Raw genomic sequence first — 23,516 nt, 5'->3', positions numbered from 1 at the left:
CCTGGTGCTGTCTTTTTGCTTTTTAATTAGTGGCTCCCCCTTCAGGCTAAGCAGTGTGCTTAGTAGGGATAACTAGCTTTATATTGCTTGTTTCAAGACAATCAACCTCAAGGTGCAGGGGTTTCAGGTCTGAGGCTTGCAATTGTGTTTCATTTTCCTGTAGTGATTCCATAGGACCAATCAGTGCATCAAGCATCTAAAAAAGGCCAAAATGAAAAAGATATTTTGGTCAACCCTGGTGCATTATGAAATATAAGTGTGTGAAATATGTGTCTGAATAGAATAGAATATGACCACATTTAAAGGATAGTTTTGTCAAACGACTAATACTACTGTTAACTAAGAAAAGAAGAAAAACAACCATATTACACCATTTCTTACAGCCCTTCACTGGCTTCCTGTGAGTGTTAGAGTTGATTTAAGATTTCCTGCTTGTTTTTAAAGCCTTGAATGGTGTGGCTCCTGCCTACGTCTGCAATATGCTAACTCCCTATATGCCTGCTGCTTAAGATCTTCTGGCAGGACCCTACTTATTGTTCCTAAATCCTGACTTGTCACAGAAGGTGACCGAGCCTTTGCTGTCTGGGGCCCTCAGCTGCCAGGAGCTCTCAAACACTCATACTCAGTGACCTCCTTTAAATCTCTTCTTAAAACCCAGTTTTAACATATGGCTTATTTTAAGTGATGGTATTTATTACAGTAAATTTTATCTGGTCTGTATCTAGCAACTTTTGGTTCTTTGGTTTGATGGTAAAGAACTTTGTAACTTTGTTTTCCAATGGTGCTTAAGTTCATTATCATTATAATTACATTGAAATCATTCTTAAAAACACTGCTACTGGTAGTACTATTACTACTCCTTGTAATAATAATAATGATAGTAATTCTGCATACTATATGCATAAATGTATATTGTACTTTGTGATACAAAGTGTTTTGGTTATTCCTGTCTGTCCAGTGGGATTACATAATAAACCTAAAGGATTGTGAGATCATTCTTGTAAGAAGTCAGGAAAGTAAAAAAAAAAAACTTTTACTGTTTTATCTACTTGATTTTAACTCATAGACATACAGTATGTAAATGTTGATGATGGGTCACAAGAAGACATTGCTTCTGTTTGAGGGGTCACAAGCCAAGTAGGTTAGGAAGAACTAATCTATGTAATCTGCCACGGAATGGACAAGGCAGCATTGGACACTGCTTGAATTCTCATTATACAGTAGACTCAACAATTAACTGTAAAGCGCCAGATTCAGTGAAAATTATAGATCAAATCTTGGCTAGAGTCCTGGCAAAAATAATAGTAGAACATGCCTGCGTGGAAGCCAGACTCATGAATTACACTCCACACTGAACATATAAATTATCTTTTTCAATATTCCAACAGCTGGTGCGGAGCCAAACAATCTCTCCATCTCCCTCACATGTTTAATTTTTTACCCTTCTCCCAATATTTAAAACAATAAATATTTGCACTCACTAATATGCTAATGAAAACACTTTTATTCCATTACTATGGTAATGACATACTTGATTTACTAAACCAACCACCACACTCATTTATCCAAAGCAAGGTTTATTATATCTGTCCAGAATGAAATTGTTTTTTTCCTGGACACAGAGACAGTGACACAGAGACAAAAGAAAGAGGACAACATGAAAGACATTTATACATCACCGCCCCTAAAAACCACTCGCTGAATAAATCCACAAACCTTGCTTTAAACAAATGAGTGTGGTGGTTGCTTTAGTAAATCAAGTATGTCATCACCATAGTAATGGAATAAAAGTGTTTGGATTAGTATATTAGTGAGGGCAAATATTCATTTTAAATATGGGGAAGGAGAAAAAGTTAAACATGTAAGGGAAATAGAGACCATATTGGACAGAAATATTTATCACTAGAATTATATATATATTTTTAAAAAATGCTCAGCTCTGTATGTTGGAATTTGTGTATGCATGTTTCTGTATGCAGATGTATATCAACCATAGAGCAACTGGACATATTTGGGCTGGTGCGTGTGTGTGTGTGTGTGTGTGCACGCGCGGATGCACTGATGCGAATAAGCAGCTGTAAAGGTAAGACGTTCTTGACTGTCTGTTCTCCCGCTTCCTTACTTTTCTTACTCAGTGTTCCTCTGATTGATTTTGCTGCTAGAGTGGATCACAGTGACTTTGGCCAATGATTCTGAAAGGATGGTTCACAGACATTTTTGGGTCCAGTGGCTCAAACAGCAAAGGCCATCTCTACACCCAAAGGGCACAGTTACTGTTCAGGTTGCCATTTCTTTTAGAAAAAAATGGGGAGAAACAACAGCAGTAGTTTTTGTTCATTTACATCCCTTTGAAAGAGTATGATGAAAAAAAATTAACCTCTTATTACAAAATTGACACTTAAAGACAAAACCCCTTAAATGAATAAAAAGAATTTTGGTCATTACCTACAAAGTGATTTATAGCATATATTTTTATTATAGTTGTTGTTGATGATGATAAATTTCACAAAACTACTGTCTCAAAGAAATATTTCACTATCTTATTAAATAAGTAACTAGAAGTGAAGAAGAACTCACAGTTACCATACCTCCTGGCTAAACATTGGGGTACAACCTAAACTGAGCTACAGGTCTCTGGTGGGCTTCTTCGGTACTTTGCAAGCCTGGGTCCCAGAGTGAGATATTAAATTTCTCATTTGATTTCTTGGCTAAAGGTTTTTCAGAAATCCTGTTAAATGTAGCATTAATTCCAGATTAATTCTCTTTTAGCCAATATAAATGAGGTTTATATAATAACTAAGAAACTATATGTGTGATGAGTGAGTTTGTTAATTAGTTAATTTAATTGCTAATTCAGTAATTGGTTTTTCTTCATAAATGGATCTAGGGGATAGAGAGGGGCAGACCACCCAAATTGGTGATTTAGTGGAATCATGGTATTTTTAAAAAAATTTTTTCAGTCATTCAGAGTTTCCATATGAAATTTAAGCTTAATGATTTTGATTTAGAGGTGAGGCTACTCACTGGAGAATTGTATAGAAAATCCTTGCTTGCTGATGAAATAATCTGAATCAAACTGCAGCGTGAGTATGTTGAACGTCGAGTGGATATCTTCAGGTAGGGCTGGGCCTGACCACTCTTTCAACAGGATCCCACCGTCTGATGGCCCGGACGGACCATCCCAGACTCTCAGGATATCGTGGCCGATCTCAGTGTCAAAGACAATGAAGTGAAGACTGAGAAAAAATACAAAAAGACACAGGAAATCCATGATTCAGTACAGAACATTAGCAACTGCTTTTTTTTATCCAGCAGTTTTACCAAAAATCACATCAACCATAAAATGAAGCACAGCTGAGAATAAACAGATCACACTAGCACACACACAGACACACACGTGTCAGCAGTAGCCACAATGTGTTGAGAAACATGATGGTGGCATAATGACTAATGTGGTGTACTCTCCGACACAGCAGTGGTTTTGACAGTGAACATTTATCTGTAATTAGTGAATATATTATTACCTGACAGTCTTGTGAGTGTTTGCCTCTATAGTGTATGTAGAGTGAAGGTTGTTGTCATATGGGAATCATCCTATAAAATCCTATTACAGCTATTACCATTTCTATTAGCTTGTCTAATTAGCCAGTAAGCTAACGCCATCTCGGCAGAGCGAAGCAGTTGCTCAGACACTTGTTAGCATACTCGTCTTAATTCGTTATCAAACATCCTTGCTGAGTTTCCATTGATGTAAAACCAAAAATGCTCAACCGTAACTGCAGGGGTCATCATACTTATAGTGGATTCAGTGTATACCCAAGTACTTCATGATTACCTGATAGTCTTGCCTGTATCAGCCTCTATAGTCCAGGTACAGTGGAGGTTGTTGTCATAAGGAGCAGGATATCCCGGAGACAGAATCCGTCCAGACACTGCTCCAGTTATGTGCCCTCCACACTCCGCTACAAGGACACGAGACAAAGGGATGATCAAACAACACTGGAAAAAAATACACATAATGTATCTACTAGTTTTAACTTTACCTATTGTATGATTTACAGCTATTAATGTGTGTTAATCCCACCTGTATTATAGAGCATGGATACATCTTACCTTCCTATTTACATAATTTTCACATTTGGCTGGGGAAATCAAACACAGAAGAAACATCAGGGCATTTTCCAAGGGCCTGCGACAAAGCCACATACTGAAGGATTACTACAGGGCTGCTATGAATTATAAACTGCAGCAGATATTATTGGTGACTTGTGGCCCTCTCAGCCATAAGTCCACTCTTCTCAATCACAAAGACTTTGAACTATATTGAAGAATATGAGTCACTGCACTAACATCTGATAAGGTGACCAAAGACAATAAATAGAAATCATAGAACTTTACAGCAGTTCACCTGCACTGTTATGGTCAATCTGAAACTTGACAACAGTGTTAAGCACATTAATTTTTTTTTTTTTTTTTACTGTTTCTCTGAGTTAGAGGTCTTCACTGCATCACTTGATTGTGAAGAATCAAAACGTGACCTGTGACTTAAGCTGGACTGGGCTCAAATTATACTCTGTCTAATGGGATCGAGCAGGATCTTGTTTTACTGCCACGGATCTAAGATCTGAGTGTCACTAAAATCCGAGAGTACTCCGTATCAGCTCTGATCATGTGTCATATCATAATCACAGGTGCAGAAAATATTTTAGGATTTATGAGTAGCCTATGTTAAAAAAAAATAATGCCATTAAATGACAGCTACTTTTTGGAATTAGAATTAGCCTGGTTAGAAAATTATAATCTCTCTGTCTGTCGCCCAGTTGGCTACAGAATGCTGGTGAAGGAGAAAATACGACTTTCAATTATTTCTTGAAAATCAGTCTTTTATACACTTTAAACAAATTATTTTTGGAAATAGTTTCTTGGACTTCACATTCATTTTAAGGACATTATTATACTGCTGATTGTTAATTGACAGGGCATCATGGTGCTGCTGGCGTTAGTGGATCGGATCTTCTTATCATTGGGTTTATTCTGATTGGGTCTGACTGTGCTCAGGTCTCCATGGAATATCTCTGTTCTGAAAATTAATTTATGCACATTCGGTATTTTGGGATCTGCGAAGACCTCTATTCTCAATACAACCAGATTTTTTCTATCATATTTTCTGGTCTTCCTTCCAGCCCTATTAACATTTCAATTCATCTCCGTAAGAGGCGGTTCCTCTACTTTGCTATAAATTACTCTGAGGTGTGAAGGTTGAGTTAAATGAGAATCAGTTTAGAAAGGCTTGAATCATTAAATCAACCTTGAATTATCCAAGCTCGTGCTATACTGTTTCAAGGTTGGTGAATAACTTTGATGGCTGTTTTCTCTTACGGATCTCCCTATAGTGTACAAAGGTCAAGAAAAAAAATGCTCTTTAATGCACAAGAGACAACTGGATTTTTGTGTTATTTTTATATTGTTTTCAGAGGTGAGGAACAGAGGAGATAGCAGGAGGCAGGGGAAAAGGCTGGGAGCAGATTTGAACTCATCATGGTAGTACATGGTACACATGGTAGCCCACAGAGCCAGCAGATCGCTGCTGATTAGAAAACAGTTTGGTACAGAGAAGGCTTCATATCTGTGTGTGCATGTGTGCTGTGTGTGTTTGTGTGAAAAAGAAGGCACCATTAACACAGCTCTGCAATCTACAATAACATGACAACCTACTGCTGCTGCATTACCCTAGACAGAGTGCACGCAAACACAAAGTCACATGTAAACACAAACACAAAGGGAGTAGCAGATAACTACACAGACACACAAGGTCAGAAAAATACACTCACACTGAAAACGCTTAAACTTATGAGAAGTAAGCCTGGGTCAATGACAGCCGCAGTTACCCAAGACAGAGCAAGAAAAAGAGAATAACAGGCACACACACATACAGACAGACAGGTGTACTGTATGAATAGAAGAAGAGTCCCACAGAGGTAGACCACCGATCTGTTTGACTCAGTGTGGGAGAAAGACTGAAAGACGGTATAGAAACAGCCCGAGGCAAAGCCATCTCCTCATCTCCATGCTAGCACACGCAGATACGGGACCGAGCCAGACAGACGGGGATGGTGACAGAGGCAGAAAGGCAAACGCCCCAACACACAGACAAAGAAGGAAGATGCAAAGGAAGATATAGAAGTAGTTAGCCCAAGGCTCTGCCAGCAAGTACTCTCCTGGTGGCTGGCTTACCTGAAATAAGGCAGCGACAGAGCTGTGACAAATTAATGACTGACGGACTGTGGAGGTATACACACAGACACACACTGAGATTTCCACACATCCAGCCAAAAAAAACATACTCATTCTCATTCCACACACACCTATGCTCACACATTCTTTTTAGTTGCTATTAACAAATACACCACGCTATGTCCCACCTTAGAGAGCTCAGGTGTGCTGGCAGGTTAGAAAGACACAAGGTTTGGCTCTGCTGTAGGGAATTCCAAATTTGCACGTGCAAAGTGCCCACGTCGGCCCAAATCAGTAAAAAATACTTACAAGGAAAGTGTTTAAATTTGTAAAATATGCAAAGCCACAACATATTTATGGATAAGCAAGAATTGTGGACAATAGAAATTATGAATCTGCTTTAGGGATTTCAACGTCAAGTTCATGCTTCACTGGTGGTTGCTGAATGACAATACAGAATTAGAATGGCCAGCTGTACATGCTGACGCTAAAACACAAAATGACTTGAAAAAAAAAAACACCATGTCAAAGCAGTTGATTTGTTTGGCATGCTCCTCTACAACCTAATTAAGAGCTGCCAAGTGCCAGCTAAAGCTATATCTGCCCCCTGGCAGCTTATCTACCTCAAAACCTGGGAAATATTCAAATATATTCTAGATATGCCAAATGAGAAACCTTTAGTTTTTTCATTTTCACTGTCTGAAAAAAAAACCCTGATACTGTGGGAGAGCACAGCAGCAGTCACATGATGGCTGATTATTACATTAGGCTTTTATGGCAGTCTCATAGGCTTCCTTCAAGGTCTTTTATACTTTACTCAGCGTTATGGTGTTTCAACTAAAAACTGAAATGGCTTTGATGCGGTTGTTTTTATGTCCCTCTTTCAACGTGTTTATATGACATTAATTTTACAAATAAGCTGTTTTCCTTATTAGGTCAATAAGAATTTATTATTTTTGTAACCAGCGGTATGCACGACTGGAGTTTTATGTTTTTGCAGTTATAATAAATTGTTACTTTTGTCATCACTCTCTGTAGCTCTCTGTTGAAAACTGAGTCACAATTATCTGAAGTCGGACTTTACAGAATCATTTTTATCATAATTAGTCATCCTGTCACAGTTGATGTGGGCGTACAGTAAAACAGCTCAGACAAGGAAAGTTTAATTTCTCCAGCTGGAATTATTGCCACTACTTTGACTATTTTCACATAAAAGACATGGGAAAATTAATTATAAGAACTTCTGAAAGAAAGGCAGGATGAAATCATCAATTGGATGCACTTTCACTCCCGTCTGTGTTGTCCAGGTCATGTAGCTCTTGAACGGCATGATACCTGTGTGTATTTCTATTTCATCTTAAATTTATTCAAGAAGCAACAACTCCAGATGAGTCAATATTGTTTTTACATCACATCACTTTCTGGCATCTGAAAAAAGTCTCTGATAGAATATTCTATTTATTGTGCATGCTGAGAATAGAACAGAAAGCTAAGGCTTCTGTCAGTCCTTGGCATAAAATACTGTGCGCACCTTCAGGGTACAAGAAAGTAGTCTGGCTTACATTATAAATTTATCAAAGTTCAATTTCAGACAGTCATCACCTATTTTTGCACTTTAACCATGCCATCCTTAAAATACATAGCAGCCTGGTACACTAAAATCTCATACCCAGTGACATCCTGCAGTCCAAGTACTGATCATCTTGTGTGCACAAGTTGATGGATCAGCAAGGCCTGTTTTTGTGCACAGAGGTGTGTTAGTACTACTACAAATACTTCCCACAGTGTTGGATCAGTCCCTGTGATCTCTTTTCAAAGTATTCAACCTGTATTGACTCAATAACTTGTTCACTCACTGTCTCTTTTGAATCATCATGCTCGTACTGGAGCTCAGAAAGAGACTGGAGTAGCTTCGATTGCTGCTTCTCCCTGCTTTGTTTACACATAGGTGTAGCACATAGGTGCTACACCTGTGTGTGCACCGTATATATACACACCCGTTCATCCACATCATTAAAGCCGCAGATGGTTGTGATGTTATGGATGATCAGTGCATATTTCTCTTGGAACAGTATAAAAAAAACTCACCCATGGGTTAATAATTCAGACTTTGTAGTTCTGTATTATTGATGCACATAGAACTTGCACGTGCGCTGCCATACTAACCGATACAGGAAGGAAGTGGTTTGTCCCATACACGTCTGTCCCCGCTAAGACAGGTCAGTGTACTGCTGCCATGGAGACTGTATCCAGGGTTGCAAGAGTACAGAACAAAAGTGTTGGCATAATGACCGTCGTCCTGGATCTTATAGCCATAACTAGGGACACCTGGTTCCTCGCAGCGTACCAAGTCAAAACCTAGAAAGAGACACAGACACACATAGAGGGAAACACGGACACGTGCACAGATTAGGTTTTCCTGTCCATGCAGTAAGACAACATTGCATAAATTAACCAGATGATTCACAGCTGTTTTGGACAAGAGGACACAGAGTCATACTGTTCTTCTTGTGAATCCCACTACTTCTGCAGAAAATGCAAAGTTTGAACACTCATTGTTAACGCTCAAATACTATGTGACAGCTGCAGTGAAATCTACTGGACATTTCTAGAGATTCTAGAGACTCATATGCCTGTTTCTATCATATTTTAAAAATGTATGGGCTTCTCCCTGTTCTGAGAGATATTATGATGTGTGGTGAGCAGCACCAGCGGTTATACTTATGGATTGAAAATATGGTTCCTATATGAAACTGTGGAAAAACACCAAATGATAATTTCACATCTCACACAAACACAAACATACTGTACACTTGACGGAGCACACTGCAAGGGATGTCTGTGTGTTTTCCCACCTCCAAGACAGATGGGTAAACAAAGACACAACAATGTCACAGACATATCTTCTTTCCCTCGGGTCAGCCTCTTATGAACAGGACATAAGTGAACAGTGAGCCAATCACTGTCATGAACTGTTTTTTTTTTTTTTTTCAATAAAGTTTGGCTGGTTGTCTACATTTCATTTAATTTTCACAAGCCCTGTGATACGAGCAATCAGGGCGAACATCAGCTGACCAAACATGTAGAGGAGATTTAGAATAACTTTTCAACAAGCTCAATAACATTCACAAACCAGACTGCCACCACATATACTGAATGTAAAGTAGCATCCGTGGATTATGACCACAATGCAAAGGAAGGTACTAAGATTGTCCTTCAGGCTCTTCGGCTTGCAGCGAGACATTTAATGTTATCCAAATAAACAAAATGATGTTTGAAAATGTTTACGTGATAAACTGAGCTTTTATCAGTGCAGGCTGTGTAATGTCTTCTTGGCACAGAGAGCTGAACAATCTCCACCAATCCTCTTGACTGTTGAGTGATGTAATCATATATAAAACAACACCTGTTATCTGTTATTTCTGGACAGAATCGGGACACAAAATCAGGATGCACTCATCGTCTGATCACAATTTACTCCTTGTAAAGCCTTGTAATAACATCTTTTATACAGCCAGCAACTTTTTAAGTGAGCTGTCTCCACAGTTTTGTGAGGTGTGTCTACAACTATCTATCCCCTTCTACATCGCTTTCAGTAAAACAGATGCATCTCACTTCTGTCAACTTTTCTTGTTAATAACTTGGAAACAGATGCTTCAATGCTTACTACTCTATTAAATATAGCTCTAAAACTGTGCACTATTAAAGCTGTTTTACCACTCCCTGACCCTACTTAAGAAACCACCACTGCTTCTCTTGGTCAGATGCTTCTACCTCCATTCTCCTGTTTAAACCTTCCATCAATCTCTCTCATCTATCCATCAGCTCAGCCATTGTTGCAGAACTTTGCAGAAAGTGTCACCTTCTCCTGTTTGATGACTTGCAGATTAACGGCTGTCTAATGGTTTAACTGACACACAGAGCATCCATCTAGTATCCATATACCATCTACCTGCATCCGTTTGTCCCTCCGTCCAGCCGCTCTTCCACTCCAGATGTGTCACTTTCTCACCCTTTTTTAATGACTTGCAGATAAATGCTCCTCTAATAGCCTCTTTGACTTACACAGCAGCTGGTCTTGCCTTCTTAACAGACTCTCTTTAAAGCCATTAAGGTGTATGTGTGTGTGTGTGTGTGTGTGTGTGTGTGTGAGAAAGAGAGAGAAACGGGGTGCATGTACGTATGTGTGTTTCAAGCATTCATATGCTCATTTCCGCTCTCTGTATGCTCAGTAAACTACTGTTGCACTCTGGACTCCACCTTGAACAGAAATTGCTTGGTAAAGTGATTGTTGGTCTCTTTGCAGCTGTCAGAAGTGAAGGAAATAGCCTGGTAATTTTTTGTCAGAGAAAGAGTAGTCTCTAGAGTTTTGTAGTACATGACACCTATTTTGGTCTGCTATGTAGCACTCAAGAATTACTTGACTAAGGCACAGGGCAGACGCGAGATATATCCGTGAGGGCAATCTAACACAATCACCACCGCTCAAGTTTTCAATTAAAAACTTCTCCTTACAAGGATCTTCATGATGAGCTACTCAAATTTTAGGAAATTACTGTTTGTGTGCATGAGAAAAACTGCGTCTGTGTGTGTGTGTGTGTGTGTGTGTGTGTGTGTGTGTGTGTGTGTGTGTGTGTGTGTGTGTGTGTGTGAGAGAGAGCAAAAGAGCTGCATATTTAATTTCTTTAGCGATACTTGAACAAACCCTCTACAGCATCACAAACCATGGTTGAAAGAAAGAAAGAAAGAAATAAAGAAAGAAAACAATTTATGTTGCAGCCCAGTTTCTAATCAGTTCATCCAAAGTTTAATTTTCTCAGAGATAACTCACTTGTATATGTGAGGCGAAAGCCCTGATTGGTTCCAGAGGCGTTGCTGTTGAACTCCAGCCACAAGTGATTGGAGGTACTATTGATGACATGGCCCGTCATGCCATCACGTGTAAAGTTGCCAAGGAGACGGGATGAAGTGTTCTCTCCATCATATACCTATTAATCAACACACGGGAGAAGATCGCAGAACATGAATAAAAACATGAGTTATACGGGTTTGTGTGGTTTTGTAGAAGTTTATGTGAGTGCATCTCTACCAATCTACCAATTTAAGTAATGAGAATATCACAGAACATGGGTGTGCAGTGCACCGCTAACCTGGTCTGGAATACTAGATACAAAACTTGCAGCAGGGGCACTGCTGTATTGCCTGCTGTGAATCACCAAAATACCAAATAATGTAAGTGAGGCATAAATAAATAAATAAATAAATAAATAAATAAATACCCTCACTGAGCCTCAGGAAAAAGCCCCTTTGCTTAGCTTTGCATTGGTCTGGACCTTGTGAAGCACCACAAAGATAGAGCCTCAACCATAACATGGAAGTTGCTGAGGTCAAAGTTGTTAAGGGGCTTTATGACAGCCAGCAGAACTGATGAAGTCATCCTTTTTTTATGTTAAACCATTAAGATTTTTATCTGTTCTGAAGAGTAAAGAAACAAAATGTTGAGGGGTTTCATGGTGGGTAAATAAATCGGTTACCTTATTTGAAATGTTGTTTGCCACAAATGTGGTGGAGTGAGAATGTTAGTTTGAATTTTGCAGTTTAAGCCTTGTCTAGGACCTGTGGGAAGCATCAGATTCGAGTATCACTTTAATTCGTGCATTGGCAGAGGGGATGTTGCGAGCTCTCGATGAAAAATAAAAAAGTAGCTCACTCACTGTTGAGGGTGTCTCCAGCTGTGATTAGTGTTCCAACTTTTTGTTTTTATTCTGAAAAGTTGTGCTGTTAAAATGGCTCTGACAGAGGAAATCACTGATGAGTAATACCGTGTGTTTCCTTGAAACTGTCGGTAAAAAGTAGAAGCCTCAGTATGCATGTTCTCTACTGTTAACTAAACTCTGTTCAAAACAGCAAGTCAACGTCTGTGTGTGTGTGTGTGTGTGTGTGTGTGACTTGGTTTGAGATGCTGTCATGCATATTGGAGGAGGTGTGAAATTGCTGAAGATGTTAGAATTTTTGGCTTTCTCGACTCAATCTTACTTTTTGATCCCCTAACAGTTTTGCTTCTCATCGTTTGCATTACGATCATCAACCTGTTACTGGCAGCACAAACAAGAGACAAAACAGCTGGAAGTCATTTATTTCAAATGAGCGCTGTGAGACAAGGAGATAGAGAGGGTGGAGTAATGGCTGCCAGAAAGATCTCTGCACCTTGGAAACACAAACAAGCAGAGTAAAATATCATACAAATGACAAAGTGTAACAGCATCTAGTTGAAGGGCTCATGTGCTCAAATCACTACTGCAGCACATTCAGTCACAAAATGTTCTATTTACTTTTGTTTTCTCCAAAATATGACACATTATGCAGTTTTGTTTGTAGCACAGAAACAAAACTGTGCTCTTGTTGTTTGGAACCAAAGTAAGTTAACACAGATACGTACAACAAAGGAAGCTGTGCTATCTCCAAATTTGTATTTAGCCTTATTTTAGTATTTGTTAGTGAGAATATTGTTCGCAACATCCTGTGAGAGGGAGAGAAGGGTAGGGGATTACACTGAAAAAGAGGTTAGAGACATTTACATGGATTATGTTTAAAATTCGAAGGGCCAGTTTTTCAAGCTTACAGGTGCTATGTATTTGATACTGCACTACACTGCAGTTTGTTTTGGAGTCCACTCTCTCCTAGGGATGAATGCAGCTTTAATATAACCAGTAGAGGAGCAGTTGTTGGGGAAGTGCAGTCTTCTTTTGACTGCAGTTTGAATGGGAGAATTAGGACTCTGAAGTGCCTCATAATACTATCTCACAGCTGGGATATAAATGTCAACTGCTCATGCTTATATTTGGCAGCTGGGGACATTTCCACAGATTGGTGGTGACAGGTCTGCAGGTGGCAGGAACGCCAAAGAAAAAGGGCAAAGGCGATGTACTGTTCGTTCTCTACAAGTATTGCCAGTCAGAGGAGACACCTCTACATGAAACCAGAGCAGGAGCTTCTGTGTGTTGGGTGTGTGGTTGTGATGGATAGCGTAAATAGGATAGAGCGGATATAGAGATATGGGAAAGGGCAGTGTGAAAATGAGCAAAATTTGAAAAAAGGTATCACAGTATCTGTAATTTTACTCCCTTAAACTTTATTTTCCTTCCCTCTGCCTCCTTCCCCACATCCCTCGCATTCTGTCAGTGTCCCCCACTTTTGCATCTCGCTGCCTGTCTCTCTTGCTTTCTTCTTCTCTCTTGGTTTCTCTCTATCCTCTCTCCGTTTCAGTAAAACTCGGTATGGTTAATGAAAAGCCCTGCGGCTCATAAATCAACATGTCACCATCTGCCACCCCTCCTCTCTCTGTCTGTCTGACTTTCTCTCTCCCTCTCTTTTGCTCAGTCTCCTTCCACCTCTATTTTCATAACAATTCCTCCACACCCCCACTTTGTTACTTTCTCACCCTATCTTTTTTTTTCTTCAGGGCTGGTGTACATCTGACTAAGTTTGGTCGAGAATTGTATCAGAGGACATTTTAACGTGAATTGAGCTTGGTTAGTCCTTTCTTTAACAGTGCCAGGGAAAAAAACGTAGCCAATAGCAAAAACTGTTGTAATGAGCTGGTCCATATGTTACAGGAGATTTGAGCCTAAAGCATGCAGGAACTGTGAAACAAATGGTTTGCGTTCAGAGTGTTCAGCTGCAGTAACAGGCATTGGCTCCATTACTGTTAGCCTGGGGAGTGGCATGCTAATTGCTAGCCTAAGTGGCACTTTGGGGCTTTCCTTCCAGTTGATTATAGTTTTCTGCTTTCTGCTAATTCTTTGGGAAAGTTATAATTAACAAACATGTTGTACATTACTAGTCATTGTCCTTATAAATGCTATACACATCACACAAGATGACTATACTAAATCCTCACTTCACACATTGACCATACGCAGTTCAGCCATATACCAGGTTTTGACTAGGTCTTGTTTGATTGGAGGGTGACGCTAGAGGAAAAGTGATGAGATGTTGGCCACACAACAGAAATTCAAAATAACCAGCACTCTAATCGGTCCCTCAGGCTGTTGCAATGTTAACGCAAATTCAGCCGATCTCTGTGAATTCTCTGTGACCTTGCAATTTTGTCCAATCAATGCAACTTTTCATTAAATTTGACTAATCATCGGTTTCTCATGAGTTTCGCCAGTCATAGCAGCCTCCTGAACAAAATGCTGATCCATACACATGTGCGCCATCCAACTCACTTCCTTGTATCTATAAGTGACTTTACCAACAGAAATTACTGCTAAGGGCAATTCCTTGATGTTGGAATGAAAATGTAAATAGTTTTTTTACCATGTACAATATTGTGATGGAACCCAAACAAAAGTCATCGCCTGACACTTTTGTTCTGCAAAACACACCTAGTAACTAAAACAAGGATTCTTTCATGGAGGTAGATTTGATTAATTATTCATCTTTAGTAGTAATGTTAGAATAGTGTAAATCACAACATGATAGAGGATATTTGCCTATTTACGTGACAGACTGTGTGTGTGTGTCTTCCCAGGGTTGTGTGGATAAATACTGCTTTGAAACCAGCATCGTGAGGACATTTTGGCCAGTCCTCACAAGTTTAAAAGGTCTGTATGAGGGTTAAGACTTGGCTTTAGTGCTCAGGTTAGAATTAGGCTTAGATTAGGGTTAGGAAAAGGGTTAGGGTGAGGCATTTATTTGTGTTGGTTAAGGTTAGGGTTCCTGTATGTGTTCAATAATGTGACTATTAATTATCATGTCTAACTAACATGGTCAAACATGTTGAATTACCATCATACCATTTTGTACTGTACTGTCTGTACATCACCTCACTACAGGACTATATTGCAACAAGGAGAGAGGGAAAAACTGCACTTAGAGACACTTTTCATTTAATTTAAAAAGTTATTCATTATCAGTCATTTGGATCCAAACTATCTAAATTGAAGCCAAAAATCTAATATTCTTAAATGCCCTATGTTAAACGTGATGTATCATTCTTGTAACCAGTCTTCCGTCCTATGTTAGAATCCAGTGTATTCTCATTAACTTTTGTGATCTCGTCGTTCTCTGTACTTTGTTCATCTGTTAATGTTATTTTCTGATAAGGAATCAATTTATTACAGTAAATACTGTGTCAAATGTCTTGTGAAGATCACAGTCATAATTTGAAAAAGAGAAAATGTCTTTGTCTGCTCTCCAGTCTTGGTGGTTGCATCCTCATCTTCTCAAATATACAGGGAATATTTAATCATGTTTATGTCGGTTAACTGTCTTGGTGTTACTGTCCTTTCCTTAAGGGTTTTTTTAATACCTTTTCCACTGGGAACATTTCCACCTTTTACAATGATGTTGAGCCTCTCTAAAAGTCAGGGAGAAACCTGCTAACACAATCTAATCACAGACAGGCTCAGCCAATGCTCTAGGCCTAATACTGATAATACACTCTAACCACATACTGGCTTAACCATGCCCTCAGGCCTAATACCGCTAAGAGACATTGTGAATAGAAACAGTTTTAGACGATGTCTGTAGGACAGCATCAAGACTGTAAAACAGCTCATGCAGCTGCTCCTAACTGACAATGAAGTGGGCACATGTACCCGAGAGAGGACTTATGAGGAATTATGAGCCTTGGGAACATCTGCAATTCTCTTTGTAGTTCAGACATAGACAAGTATGCACATCCAGGTTTATACCATGTAAACACTTCAATTAATTCCTTATACAGATATACTGTGACAACTCAAGACAAATACTTAAAATTCATGAGGGCCCCAGCAGACTGAGAAGAACCATGATAACATATTGCAGATCAAACTTGTGTCTATAGGCTCAAGTTAGGGTCAAAAAGATTTTGAGCTTGTAAAGTGATATTCAAAAATAATTCCTATAAATCCAGTCAGTCCAGTCAATCCAGTCCGATTCAGGTGTAAAAACAGTGTCAAAATTCATACTTGTAACTTCAGCTTTAATTTTGAGTGCCGAGTTTTACACACAATTTTCTGCTTTGTATGTGTTTACAGATGTTCACTAAAGCACATTTTTTAAAGTGTCTCTGTGTAACCTCTCCACTGATATTATTAGTTGACAAAAGAGTCTCTCTTATACATACAAATACAAGTCTTTTTTACAATTAGAAATCTTAAACTTGACTTTCTTTTGCAGATTTATTTTAACAGGTTTACAAAGGTTGATTTACAGCTACAACATCTGGAATCTAAAAGAGAGGAAACGAGAGGCAGAACTGATCCTTTTGTGACTCTGTTTCTCATGTATTCATTCAGCCATGGATGGCCACTGCAGCAGGAGCTCAATCAGCACTAATAGAGAACATGGGTAATAAACCCCTGCAGGGATGTTATTGCTTCTTACAACAATGTTTAACACATCCAGCATCTAGGGCAAACCTTGGTAATACAATTTAACTACATACTGGATAAACCAAGGATTCAAAGCCTTTCCTGTTGTTCACGTATTTCACTCCAGCCTTGTTCTTGCACACCTCATATAATTAAGGACTACACATTCCCTGACATCTTAATTGGACCAGGTGTGCAAGGCTAGAACAAAGGCTTACAGAATGGGCTTTGAGGATTGTGTTGGGAAACTTTGCGCTCAGCAGTACAACATAAAAATGACTATTCGGTATAGAGATAAAATATATAGAAGAGAAATTCCCATTCAAGGTTGTTCCTCGCTGTTGTGTTAAACAAAGAAGAGGGCGTAATCAAACCATGGAAACCTCTCCGGAATTTTTGTTCAATTTAGAGCTACTCTGGCTTCATATAGGTAACTGCACTTCTTGATGAATGCCTAAATGAACCCAAAGGAAGCGCAGGAAAGTAATGAAGTGGCAATCATTGACAAGAACTACATACTAAAGTCAAGCTGTGGCTGAGGGTGGATATTCTGATATTTCTAGTTATATCATCGAATGATATCTGCAATTATGTTCTCCAAGAAAGTAGGTGGTTGTGAATATTAAAGTAAAATGCTACTGGCTATACAATTCAGACTCTCTGAAAAAAATGAATGGAAAAAAATATTTCAAAAAATTTAAACTCGAACAAATGCCGCCATATATTATATTATTATATTACATAGTGGAATCCTCAGATACGTTTATGTTTTCACTCTAAATCCTTACAAGTGAATTAGACTGAAAGGCTTGGAATTGTTAACCTCTCATTTGAATACATAACGAACCACTGTTTAAAAAAAACAGAAAGTGGCATTACACACTGCAGCGCCTGATGAAGCACTAACCAAAACATGTTGTAAATGCCAGTGTTAATAAAAATGTTAATAAAAGTGTATACATTTATGATCTAAGTGCATGGCCACTGCATCAAACATTGTGTTTGTTTTGTTCTGTTTCTTTTTTGACATATTACTTTTACTTTTTTAATGATCATGCCAGCAAAATCTGATCGTATTTGCGTGTGTGTGTGTGTGTGTGTGTGTGTGTGTGTGTGTGTGTGTGTGTGTGTGTGTGTGTGTGTGTGTGCGAGAACACATGCCTTGAGATAGTCTCCATCTTGCAATGAGAAGCTCTCAGCTTTCAGCCTGATTCCTTTGCCCTTTTCGGTAGTGATGCGGTAAATGCACTCGTGGTTATTATCATAGTTGGAGGGGAAGTTCGGAGAAAGGAGGACGCCCTCTGGTCCAAGTGAGGAGGCTCCACACTCAGCTACAGCAAGAGAATAAAGGGGACAGGCACACTATGGATCAAAATCACAGCAATTCTAGCATATTATTTATGAGCAGTCAGAATATCTGGTTTGGCCTGGAGTGTAAAAAAAAAAAAAATAGAGGACAAAACTCACAGTTCTCACAATTCTCTCACACACACACACACCACACACACGACCACTTTAACTACCGGTTACTTTACATGGACACTGTTACTCTTTGCTGAGGTCACTTTATATGGACACTGTTACTCTTTGCTGAGGTCACTTTATATGGACACTGTCACTCTTTGCGTTACTCTTTGTTTGGCACCCTACTGTGTTTTCTTTTAAATTATATCTGTACATATTCAGCTATTATTTCATTTACCTTTTGTTTTTCTTTTTTAAATTGTTAAAAATTCTGTACATATGTAGATGCTATTTCTTTTACTATATCTTTCACTTGTACTTTTGTAAGACCTATTTTTTTAACATAGCAATGTGTGAAGGGAGAGTGGCAAAAAACGCATATCATTGCATAGTGTGAACAGCTGCTTTGTACTGTGCAGATGACAATAAACCTTTTGAATCCTGAATCTTTGAAAAGAGAGATTAGAGAAAACCATGTCCTTCATTACCACAAACCTTATTCAGCTCAGCAGGCATGATAATAATGATGATAATAATAATGAACCATACAGTATAAATCTGCTTAAAGGCACTTGTTTGAAATGTACTTTAAATAAAACAATAACATCAAGTACAACGAACAGTGAAATACATTTAAAAGAAAAGCAATTAAACATTAAATGCAAAAGATTAAAAAAAGAGGGCAAAATGAAAAACACTGCATAAAAGCAGGTCTGGATTAATTTGTTAGAAAATGTATTTCCTATAAATCATACAGAATTATCTAGCAGGTGCAGTGCCTATCAAAGTTTAGGAATTCAAATAAGTGGTACTTTGTGCAAATAGAGTTTTGTCATATGTAAATGAGGAGAGGAGAAAAGAAGCGAGCTGAGCAGGCTTTTAACTCCCACTGAGAAGGACCACCACTGCTTGGAAGGGATAAAGAGGAAATGGAAGTAATGAGATAGACAAGAGAGAAGGCGGTGTGAAACAATATGAAACTCACATAGAAAAAAAAGATGTGTAGTGTTTATCAGCTCTGAGCAAACCTGAAATTCAAAACAACATTTTTGCAAATGTTCTGCAGTTTTTAAAGCAGATTAGGACAGGAGATAAGGAGCATAAATTCAAGGATGCTACCAGCAATTCTTCTGAAATTCTTTTAAGACTGCACTGTAAAGTGGGGATGAGAGAAGAGAAGATGGTGAAGGGGGAGAAGATGGAGAGAACTGGAAAAGAGGAGAAGCTAGCAGATGAACCAAGACAAGAGCCCTTTGAAAATGTGCAAAGAGAAATTAGAAATGGGAAAAGGGGAGTAACAAAAGTCACCGTATTAACACTTTTCATAAAACAGCTAATGCCCTAATTATCTACCCAAGGTCTGTCCAAATACAGAGGGAGAGGTGGAGAAACATTTAGAAAGTTAGAAAGAGAGACAGAAAGCTAAGGAGAGGGATATAAGAGGGAAGAATAAAAGGGAGAGAGATGAACCCAGTGTACGTTGCCAGCTGCTGTTGCTCAGTTTCCTCTTAGTCAGGCCTGATCTCTTGACAGATAATGCTATTATAGCAGTTTCAGTCTGCTCTTTTTGGGGCTTGGAAATTACCAGCAGCCACCAGTCAGACTCTCATAAATTACCATCAGCATCCAAGGAAACACTGATACTCATCAAATACCAGCAAATTATGACCTGCTAAAAGCCAAATCCTGGCAAATAAAACCAGCACTCAACCAGTCAAATAATTGTAAATTACCATATTGTCAGCAATAAAATATTGGTGAATTACAACCATGAAAATGCTGATACTTCACCTCTGGGCTTATTCATATAGCAAAGAAGTTAATTTGAAAATCTTATTTTACAAGCTACCAGTTATTGTCACAGAAGATAAACCACTCGAAACTATAAATATAATGGCCGAAATACTTTTGACACTGCAGCATTGCTTTATATAATGTTGTGTACAAAAAGCAATCCTGTGTGAGGAAAGTTCAGTGTAATGCTCACTTTCGAAACAACTATGTCTGAATAAAAAAAAAACAAAAACAAAAGAAAAGCAGTTTCTTTCATTTGTGTTTTGTATAATGTCAAATCATTTTACATTTTCGCTGAGACACTAGTCAGTTTGTCTACTTGACTCTCTTACCTATACATCGTGGTAGTGTGTTGCTCCAGACCCGCCTGCCTCCTCCTAGACAAGTGATCTTGCTGTCTCCCTCAAGTCGGTAGCCATGGAAACAAGAGAAGGCCAGCGAGTCGCCAACTTGAAATCTGAATCCCATCCTCCTGCTGAACGCTGGTACACCGGGATCTTCACATGGCTCTAAGTCGTACTCTACACATCCAGGAGAGGAAAAAACAAAAACAAAAAAAAAAAAAACACTGAAGAGACTAAAGTGGTGTGAAATGAACTGTTTGAATGTCATTCAGACTAAGGCATAGAAAAAGAAGGAAATTAATTACATTTAAGAATTTTTAAACTTTAAACCTGGGACAGTAATGTATGAGACATATGCCACGTAACATGATTTAAGATAATGGTTAAAAATTTGAAACGTTATCTTGATCGCAATGAATCACAATATTGCCGCACAAAACTAAACATTTCAAAATTTTGCGAAGACCAGGATTTCTTGGCTATTTAACTTTATATTATACTGTACATTTTGCAATTTAATATAATTAAATATATATATAATATAACATATTTAAAACCACTTAAATCCAAACTACAGTTACTGCACGCCACCTAGTTAAGGCTAGCTGGAGATATAGCCTTAGGAAAACCTAATTTGTCAACTTGTACTGTTTCTGGTTATTGATCACTTTTAATGTTCCAACATCTTAATAACTGAAAAAAATTATGCTAGATGAGCTAGTCCTACTTAAAGGTAAAATTGGGTTTAACAACTTAACTGTTACAGTATCTTTTACAGGGCAATTTCAAGCCCTTTTTTCTAAACTTTCCAGTTTCTGTGGTTACTGCTCTCTGCCTTTGTAAAGGACCATGTTATCACATGGAATACAACCATGTAACTCAACCTTTCCTGTTTGTTGTCTGTTTGGTCTGTCATCTTAGAAAGATTTAGGCCTAAGTCTGTAAACAGAATTAGTCAGATTTATTGTCTGCTACATTCATGGTAACAAAAAACACAACTTTTATTCCAGTTTTCTTACCTGAGAAAGTAATATTAAAGCCTTCATAACTCATGGAAAAATCTGATATAAATCGTAGCTCAGCGCTGAAGTTCCCATAGAGTCCTGCTTTGACACTAGGGGGCAGCACTGAGCCAGTGAGTCGAGCTACTGGCACCTGGAAATTCCCATCCTCAGTGATGGACAGGTAGTCATGGTTCTCCTCCAGATGGAAAGTGTGGAAAACCAGATGGACGCCTGGAAATTCATGGATGAATAGATGAACGGAAGGGCAGATGAATGGAAGAATGGATGGACAGATGGATGCATGGATGGGTGGATAGATATATAGTACAAGACACACAGTTAGTCTGATAAACCAGTTTATTAACATATGAGGAATGAAATCAGAGCAAAGTAAATTAATGGATGTTTCCATCATGTTTGTGTATGTGTGTTCTTACCTTTTCCATGAGAGACCTCTATAGTCCAGGTGCAGTTAAGAGAGTTAGGGTAAAAGTCGGGAAAGCCAGGAGACAGAATAGTCCCCGTTTTACCATAAACATAGCCTCCACAAAGAGCTAAAGAAAAAAATGACAGACAGAGAAGGGTGGAAAAGAGCAGGAGAAGACATTAATCATCAATTCCTAACTGATGTCTTCATTTTTTCATTTGTGTTTCTTAACGAAGTATCAAATAATCAGAAATGTGTAGATTGTATTTTTTGTCCAACACATACAGTAAATAGTTGAAGATAAACAAAAATGCAGCTTCTGCATACAGCTACAGAGAAAGAGAAACAAAGGGCAAAAGGCCAGAGATGCCCATAATGCATAAACAAAAACAAACAGGAGACAAAAATGTGACAAAGGGAGAGTGGTTTGTTAAAAACCGTGAGAGTATTACCAGACACCTCAGCCTCCACACAAAGACAAACCGCTGATATAGAAAAGGAAAAACTCATTTGGGATAGAGCTGAATGGAAAATACTATAGTAACAAGAGTAGAAGAGGGCTTGTGTTGCATTAGAGACTGTTGAACTAAGATAATATATTGACTCTTTTTTTCTCTGTCACTGTGCTTCCACCCCTTTCAACCCTAATCAGTTCAGCTGACTTAAATATAAATAATTTAAAGGGCTTACAGGTGTTTGACTGGCATGAAAACAAAAAGAGTGTTTTTCTTAGCTATGGAGCAAACACATCCTGGACTATAAACTAAATCAGAGACAGTAATGCTTTTTCTCCACTTATAAGTTAATGCCCCTCCTGTCTGACTGCTGAAGGTTTCCCTCTGCCTATTTATGTATGTATGATGATTAATTTGGTGAAAGGTTTGTAAAATGAATAGTTACTATTTTGACTTGACTTTTTGAACACAAATGTTGCAGCTTCATACTGCAGCTACTCCTGGGTGTGTGTGTGTGTGTGTGAGGAGAGCTGCTGTGTGTCCGCATCTCCCTCCCTTGTCTCTCTGTCTATCAGTGTCTTTCCCTCCATCTCATTCCATATCATATTTCAACAGAGCTGGAGTTGAGTTGAGTAGCTCTGATGATAGCCTCCCTCTCTCTCTCTCTCTCTCTCTCTCTCTCTCTCTCTCTCTCTCTCTCTCTCTCCCTCCCCCTCTCTCTCTCTCTCTCTCTCTCTGACTAGCTGTCTTGTGTGCGTTGCGGTAACCAGTGCCAGTTTTTCTTCACATTCCCATCAGGATTCAAATAAAACTAGGACACTGTCTGACTAAACGACCCTTGCTGAGAGAGACGTGTGTGGATGTCTGTGTGTGCATTAGTGTATCTACTGTGTCTAAAGGTGCATACTTCAGTATGTATGTGTGAGGATACAGACAGATTGTTAATGTGTGTGAAAGTGTGAGCTCTATAACAATGCAAGTAAAAGAAAAAGAATAAGACAGAAAGAAAGACCATTCACAACTTGAACAAAAAAAAAAAAAAACTGTGAGGAAAATCAAAGTGTAGTGGTCTTCAATGTTGAGAACAGAAGTATGAGCCTGAATGCGGACAGAGAAACCGATAAAGAAAGATATGGCTTGGGGAGTGGAGAGGCAAACAGAGAAAGATATACCACATGTCAGCTACATTCCTCCTACATGTTTTTCTCTAGCTTTAATTATCTCCCTCTTATAGTATGTCATGGCATTTTTCTTTTTTTTTTTTTTTTTACTAAAATGGATTCTGCGACTTTGGTCACTTTTAACAAGTTGTTGTCTTGGTACCAACTGCAAGCTTTAAAATGTCACAGCGCCCCTTCAATATTCTCCCTGACACATTAAAGAGCAGCCAGCGTGGTGTATTATCTATTTGGCAATTTAGTTGACCTGCA

At 38.6% G+C, this 23,516-nt stretch overlaps 1 protein-coding gene across 1 annotated transcript in view; it reads right to left on the bottom strand.

The window, feature by feature from the left end:
* The window catches only part of LOC121182366 (CUB and sushi domain-containing protein 1-like), a 282,979-nt gene that overhangs the window by 95,889 nt on the left and 163,574 nt on the right, over positions 1-23,516 (bottom strand). Inside the window, exons 20-27 of the mRNA XM_041038832.1 lie at positions 21,642-21,758; positions 21,220-21,435; positions 20,189-20,377; positions 17,760-17,929; positions 11,066-11,222; positions 8,401-8,592; positions 3,836-3,962; positions 3,025-3,236 (exon numbers count right to left, since the gene is read on the bottom strand). Coding sequence (XP_040894766.1) covers positions 3,025-3,236; positions 3,836-3,962; positions 8,401-8,592; positions 11,066-11,222; positions 17,760-17,929; positions 20,189-20,377; positions 21,220-21,435; positions 21,642-21,758 — 1,380 coding nt within the window. The remainder of the gene's footprint in view (positions 1-3,024; positions 3,237-3,835; positions 3,963-8,400; positions 8,593-11,065; positions 11,223-17,759; positions 17,930-20,188; positions 20,378-21,219; positions 21,436-21,641; positions 21,759-23,516) is intronic.

The sequence above is a fragment of the Toxotes jaculatrix genome, chromosome 1 (genome assembly GCF_017976425.1).
Source record: "Toxotes jaculatrix isolate fToxJac2 chromosome 1, fToxJac2.pri, whole genome shotgun sequence".
NCBI lineage: Eukaryota > Metazoa > Chordata > Actinopteri > Toxotidae > Toxotes > Toxotes jaculatrix.
This window is presented reverse-complemented; position numbering and strand designations above follow the sequence as displayed.